Genomic DNA, 7769 nt, shown 5'->3' with positions numbered 1-7769 from the left:
AAAATGCCTTACTATACTATGACGTTTTTTACGACATTTTGAGGTCAAAAAAATTTTTGACTTTTTTTGCCCCATTTTGACGCCTTACTATACTATGACGTTTTTTACGACATTTTGAGGTCAAAAAATTTTTGACTTTTTTTGGCCAAAAAAAATGCCTTACTATACTATGACGTTTTTTACGACATTTTGAGGTCAAAAAATGTTTTGACTTTTTTTGCCCGATTTTGACGCCTTACTATACTATGACGTTTTTTACGACATTTTGAGGTCAAAAAAATTTTTTGACTTTTTTTAGCCGAAAAAAATGCCATAATATACTATGACGTTTTTTAGGACATTTTGAGGTCAAAAAATTTTTTGACTTTTTTTGGCCGAAAAAAAAGCCATACTATACTATGACGTTTTTTACGACATTTTGAGGTCAAAAATTTTTTTGACTTTTTTTGCCCGATTTTGACGCCTTACTATACTATGACGTTTTTTACGACATTTTGAGGTCAAAAAAAAATTTGACTTTTTTTGGCCGAAAAAAAACGCCATACTATACTATGACGTTTTTTACGACATTTTGAGGTCAAAAAATTTTTTGACTTTTTTTGCCCGATTTTGACGCCTTACTATACTATGACGTTTTTTACGACATTTTGAGGTCAAAAAAATTTTTTGACTTTTTTTAGCCGAAAAAAATGCCATACTATACTATGACGTTTTTTACGACATTTTGAGGTCAAAAAATTTTTTGACTTTTTTTGCCCGATTTTGACGCCTTACTATACTATGACGTTTTTTACGACATTTTGAGGTCAAAAAAAATTTGACTTTTTTTGGCCGATTTTGACGGCTTACTATACTATGACGTTTTTTACGACATTTTGAGGTCAAAAAAATTTTTGACTTTTTTTGGCCGAAAAAAACGCCATACTATACTATGACGTTTTTTACGACATTTTGAGGTCAAAAAAATTTTGACTTGATTTGGCCGATTTTGACGCCTTACTGTACTATGACGTTTTTTACGACATTTTGAGGTCAAAAAAAATTTGACTTTTTTTGCCCGATTTTGACGCCTTACTATACTATGACGTTTTTTACGACATTTTAAGGTCAAAAAAATTTTTGACTTTTTTCAGCCGAAAAAAACGTCATACTATACTATGACGTTTTTTACGACATTTTGAGGTCAAAAAATTTTTTGACTTTTTTTGGCCGAAAAAAAACGCCATACTATACTATGACGTTTTTTACGACATTTTGAGGTCAAAAAAAATTTTCACTTCTTTTGGCCGAAAAAAACGGCATACTATACTATGACGTTTTTTACGACATTTTGAGGTCAAAAAAATTTTGACTTGATTTGGCCGATTTTGACGCCTTACTGTACTATGACGTTTTTTACGACATTTTGAGGTCAAAAAATTTTGACTTTTTTTGGCCGATTTTGACGCCTTACTATACTATGACGTTTTTTACGACATTTTGAGGTCAAAAAAATTTTTGACTTTTTTTGGCTGAAAAAAACGCCATACTATACTATGACGTTTTTTACGACATTTTGAGGTCAAAAAAATTTTTGACTTTTTTTGGCCGAAAAAAATGCCATGCTATACTATGACGTTTTTTACGACATTTTGAGGTCAAAAAAAATTTTGACTTTTTTTGCCCGAAAAAAACGCCATGCTATACTATTTGGTTTTTGTTCAAACCAAGCAGCATGTGGAGAATGTGGATCAAACTTTACAGTCATGTTGATCATGTGATTCAGAGCAGATTGATGTATTGATATCATGATACACAAATAGCGCCAACTATTTGGAATAGGAAATCTGTGCATTTTTCATGTAGTTATGTGTATTTTTCATGTAGTTCACTGGAAAGCATACCAGATGAAGAGGGAGAAACTGATCAGCATACAAAAGAGAACACAGTGACATGCTCATATTATGCTACACACATACAGCACCTACTGGGGGAGAAGACATGTCTTTTGTACATGTGTATGTCTCTGTATACCCTGAGAGCATTGGTGCAGTTGAGCTCCTTTTACTTGGAACCATAAATGTCTCTTTATGTCAGTGTGCCATGTGATCTATATACTGGAAATACATACATTCTACATAGATGTGTTAACATGGAGTTGTCATGACAAGCTGTGCAGATTTAGGATTTTGTGTGGATCTTACATCATCAATCTATTAGCAGGGCACTGCAGGGAATTGAACCCCACCCTAGTGTACTAGGTGTACCATAACCAGTGCCTTTTGCTTTTTGATGTGATGTAAAGGTAAAGCAAAACCTATATTTCAACAGCATTTCTTAAATATTGTGTTATCAACATATCTAGTAAAAATGAGATATGGCATTTGTGGAAATGCTGTTGTAATGTAGGAAAGAAAACCTTTGAATAATGTATATGACATATGTATTACTGCTATAGAATCAAAGCATGGATTTATGACATATAATCTATAATGTGTTATGTATTTTTGCGTTACGTCTGTGGGTAAGTGGTGATGTGCATGATTGTATATGATTTGAAATAGTTCTTAATTGTTGAGAAAATATAGAAAGCAAAGGATGTGGACATGTAAAGAGCACACAAAGTAGAAAATGCACCAGAGCTCTGTTGTGCTCCAGCAGAAAAAAGCACTGTACATATAAAAATATAAGTTCAGAAAAACAGGTAAAAAAGACGGCAATATATCATATAAGACATCATTCATCAATTATAAGACACCACTGAACCAAACAACTAGTCCCACGCAACTAAAGTCCCACCTCCCTACATTTAATCATGAAATGTGTATGGTTAAAATACAAATTATACAATGCTTGGAAAAACAATGTCTAACTTTTAACAGCAGGCTCCATTAACCTGCTTCACAACTCTCAAACTGAACACTGATTGCGTGAGTTATCCTCTGACAAACTTCATGATACTTTTTTTAACATGTGCAACTTTCTTGTAACCACATTACACACGTAGTCACATAAACACAACTCGCTCAACGTACAAATGTCCATTAAAGTTAACTTTTTCATATATATATATATATATATATATATATACAAAAATAAAAAGGGGCAGCCGTGGCGCAGCAAGTTAAGAGTGCGCCTCCCCTGCAACCATGGCAGTGGAGCCCCTGAGCAAGGCACCGATCCACCCCAGCTCCTCGGGCGCCCCACTGGGTAGCCCCTGCCCCAGCGTCTTTACTGCATGAGCATGCTTTTGTGTGTGTTCACTTGGTGTGGGTAAAATGCAGAGAGTAATTTCCCCAGGAGGGATCAATAAAGTAATAAAAAAAAAAAAAAAAAAAATATATATATATATATATATATATATATATATATATATATATATATATATATATATAAAACACTAAAGTAATTTACAAATAACACACTGTCCATTAAACCAAATTACGTTTGCTCTGCACAGATAATCAGGATGACCTTCACACTCTCCCCTCATTTATATGCTCATATGATGATACACTCATTGCGCCCCCCACTGGGAGGGTGCCATGTCTTTTCTGTTGCTGTATACTGCTGTGCTTCTCTGGGGAGAAGAGCAGGAGAGAAGAGAGGACATAGGAGGACTCTTGTGCGTGGCTGCGCTGGCTGCGACTCCCGCAGTTCGCAAGGGGTGCGAGGGCCCGCCCATCGCTGCTTGCAGCCTTACTTATCATTATTGTTGATTTTATATGATGCTGTAATAAATCTTCTCTACAGGTAAATATGATATGTACAAATGTATGCATGTATGTCCCAAAAGGTAACTTGAGGTAAGTATAAGGTCAGAAAAACAGGAAATCCTGTTAACGTTCAATATTTATTAAATTCAAGAGATACCCATAAAGGGTAACCTTCTTTTAGACTACCCCTCTCCAAATAAAATAGAAATAAAAAGGGCTACTTAATCTGATCAGTACAAATTAAGTATACTGGCTCTTGTAGCAGAAACAAAGGTTTTTCAAATATCAAAAATCCTGGGGGGCAGAAGCCCACTCACGGTTCATATTCTTCCTGCTGTACCTAGAAGGGACATAAGTCTGTGAGTAATATATTGTTGGTGTGTGAATTACCTGTATGACTTTCCTGTTATGCTGTCCCGCTTTGGTTTAAAAGTTAATAGCGCGACTGATGCTAATGCGCTAGCCCATCAATGGAATTCTCCATATTATGTTAGCATCGAGCTAATCGCTAATTATTGTGCTGTAGTTACATTAAAATATACAAAAGAAGCACTGCAACATGTGTGAATACTTCCACAGTACAAATATTAAGGCCAGGCACTAAATAAGAAAAAACAGTCAAAGCTGCAACTGTTCAACATTTATCTTTTAATTCTGCACATGCTTATCAATTCACCAAAACATCTGAAGGAATATTTAAGGCTGGAGACAGGCTTAAATGATACAAAAATCTGGGCAACAAAGATGGAATTAAGTTAGTATGCTAAAAATACAAAATATAAAATTTCATACTTAAAAAAATTATACCTTATCAAATGTGAATTTATTTACAATGTCAATAGAACACCTCAAAAGAATAAAGTTCAGAATTGCGCCTTGAAGAACGTCTCATAAATAAGTTTATATATGAACAAAGTAGTCTCGTTTCACATTTTTTTACTCTCCCATTTGATTTTCCTGTTAAAATGCTATAATATTCTTTCAATATTCTGTCCAAAGAGAAAAAGTTTAACTAAAAACTTTTTTCTTTTTAGACATTTCTTTTTAGACATTTCTTTTCAGACGTTCACCAACTGGTTCAAGGAAAAAGTTCAGTTTTGACTCATGAAAAGAGGACAGTTATTGGAGCCCCAAAGCAGACCAGCGTTTACATGTGTATCTGAACATCTCTGAAAATTAATGACTTGTCTTTTCCTCTGTGTTTCTCTGAAAAACAAATATTACGCTATCTACATTTCATTTCCATATGCATGGACAACTTTCTCTTGTCTATAAATATCCGTCCATTTAAGACAATCATAGTATTGTCTTTTTGATTCTATATAAAAGCAGAAAAGAATCTTGGTGCTGAGTGATAACATACAAAAGGTAACTGTGTCCTATTTGGACTTCTTCTGTCTAAAGTAATGGAATTAACTGAATCCATGATGGCTAAAACAAGAAGAAAAACCAAGCTTAAAATAAATATATTCAATTGTATGTGTTTCTGAAGTGAGGTTGAAAAAGAAAAACATTGATGGCTTGGAACACCAGTGCTCTGCGAAGTGGAAAATAAAACACTGTGCTTGATGAGAATTCCCCAAAATAGTGCAAATATGACTCAGCACTACACAGTATCCAGTTAGTTCCAACAGTCAAAAAGTGTCTGAGCTGGGGAGGCAGAGCAAGGCCTCACAGCTGGGCTTGTTTTAACCAGCAGGAATCAGTTGTTACTCCTATGCTGCACTGTAAACCGCTGATCGGCTTGTGGAGCTAGTTTGAAATTTTTCACATTTTTTGCGAAGGCTCTGCTCCTTTAAAAAAAAAGGAGAAACCCAATGCTGACCTTTTGGCAAACTGTTTTCCAGGCGACCTCATCCTACTCTGATCTGCCTTGGGGCTCCTGCTGCTGAACTGGAGCTCTGAAACATTAGCCAGGTTGAGTCTTGTCCTGGGGAATTACCGGACTGCCACAGAAAGTGCTCACAAACACATTTGGAGCTATTCAGCCAAACCCAATCATTTAAATCTGCTTTAAAAGCTCCACTCCCCTAATGGCATAAGCAATCATACAAATGCCGCACAGAGGAGGTGAATTAGCAAGTCCAAAGTTAGAGGCCACTTGCTTTTTCTCACATTTGCTGTCATCATCTCCATCATCTCCAGCTTTCTATTTCAAGCTGATAAAGAGAGGAGAAGATGAAGCAGTTCAACATTATGACGCTGAAGGGCTGAAAAATCACAAGCCTCACAGCTCAGAAATATCAACTAATTTATACAACTGAACCCCCCTCCCCCAAACATACACTTTTCTTTCCTCTCTCTCTCACACACACACACACACACACACACACACACACATTCCAGGTTCATTACCACATCATCTTCACCAGGACTTGGGAAATCATCCACACTAATCCAATAACAGCCAGAACCACACAGAGGGAGTCGTAACTTTTCTTTTTTCCAGTGCAATTCATGGGTCTCTCCTCGATCCGCTCCGCTTTATTTCTGCGTCATATCCATTTGATATGGTTCTGCTTTGTCCAGTTTCAGTTCTAGTCAAGACAAGAATGGCCTCATCAACAATGGTCCAGTCCAGTATAGTTTACAATCTAACAGAGTCTGTTCAGTCTTGTGCAGTCAAATCTAGTCCCCCTCTAGTCCAGTTTGGTCATCTCTAGTCCAGTATCGTCCAGTTCAGGTCTTTTTCTTGGCCCTGGACTATAAAAACTCCACATAGTTTTCTGGTATCAGTCCAGTTCGACCTTCCAGAGTCCCTTCCAGCCAACCCGGCTCCCTGGAGGCATGAACTAGAAAGAGAGAGAGAAAAATAACTGAATTTGTTTAAACATCTCAAGACAGAGGCAAAAATGTCCATAAATGTGAAGCATTTGAACATCGACACAAGCACATGTGCAGATAGTGAGAGAGAGTGGGGGAATGGGGGTTAAGAGACAGTTGCAAATTACTGAACACAATCATAACTACTGATAAGTGAGTATGAAATATGTGCCAGGATGAACAATGTCACTAGGGATGCACCAATCCACATTTTTTCACTTCCGATCCCGATACCTGAATTTGGATATCTGCCAATACAAATACTATTCTGATACCAGAGCTCTGTTTGCTTTAATATTATTATTATCATTATTGTTGATTTTATATGATGCTGTAATAAATCTTCTCTACAGGCAGGTATGATATGTACAAATGTATGCATGTATGTCCCAAAAGGCAACTTGAGGTAAGTATAATGTCAGAAAAACATTAAATCCTGTTCCTGTCCTATTCTTACAATCGTACTGTAATAGCTATTCAGCTCAACTATTATTTTGAATGATAGCACACGTTAGTTGCACAAGTGCTGCTTAAGTACTTGTGCTATTCTTACATTTGTGCCAATCTGGTCTCCACTGGAGGAGTTGAGCAAAATAAAACTGTGGAGAGATAAACGTAATTTACAGTTTTGGGAGCTCAAGGTTGAAGAGGCTGAAATTAGGCACAATAGGACTTTCTGATGAGATCCTTAGAGTGAGGGGAAATGGAAAGAATATTAAAGAAAACAAAAGAGAGAAATGAAGCCAATTAAACACAGAAATATTATTTTCAATACTTTCTTGTACCATTGTTTGTGTGCTTGGGGTTTATTTCATATACTGTATTTATACATACATATTTTTGCCCAAAACAAAGCAAATGACTCCTCCATCTGAAAGATATTAAGTTCTTGGCTGCAGGTAAAAGCAATGCATTGCATTTGACTGCGTCTGTTACAGTCTAGCCTGCTTGCCAACCTCTTAATATTCTTTGGAGAAGTATGCAATAAAAGCAAGTGCACATCTAAGCTTATTCTGTGGCCAGGTACTGGACAAAAATGCTATTAACAAATGGAAAAATATACCACACCCTATGAAGTTTCCCAGTAATTAAGTGCATGATACCAATTAAAAAGTTTCTTCATCCAACTCCAAAACACCTTCTTCTTTTCTCCAGTGTGAGTATCACACATTACTAAAGGAAAAACTTTGGGCAGAAATGACAGGAACCATTAAATTTCGGTACTGAAATGGCAGCCAAGGGAAAATGGTG

At 36.2% G+C, this 7769-nt stretch overlaps 1 protein-coding gene across 1 annotated transcript in view; it reads right to left on the bottom strand.

Annotated features, from left to right (window-relative positions):
- Positions 1-4331: 4331 nt before the first annotated feature.
- LOC121190442 (rho GTPase-activating protein 26-like) overlaps positions 4332-7769 on the bottom strand; it is an 81539-nt gene continuing 78101 nt past the window's right edge. Inside the window, exon 24 of the mRNA XM_041051171.1 lies at positions 4332-6487. Coding sequence (XP_040907105.1) covers positions 6399-6487 — 89 coding nt within the window. The 3' untranslated portion in view covers positions 4332-6398. The remainder of the gene's footprint in view (positions 6488-7769) is intronic.

The sequence above is a fragment of the Toxotes jaculatrix genome, chromosome 12 (assembly GCF_017976425.1).
Source record: "Toxotes jaculatrix isolate fToxJac2 chromosome 12, fToxJac2.pri, whole genome shotgun sequence".
Classification (NCBI taxonomy): domain Eukaryota; kingdom Metazoa; phylum Chordata; class Actinopteri; family Toxotidae; genus Toxotes; species Toxotes jaculatrix.
Note: the sequence above shows the minus strand (reverse complement) of the source record. Positions and strands in the feature narration are given on the sequence as shown.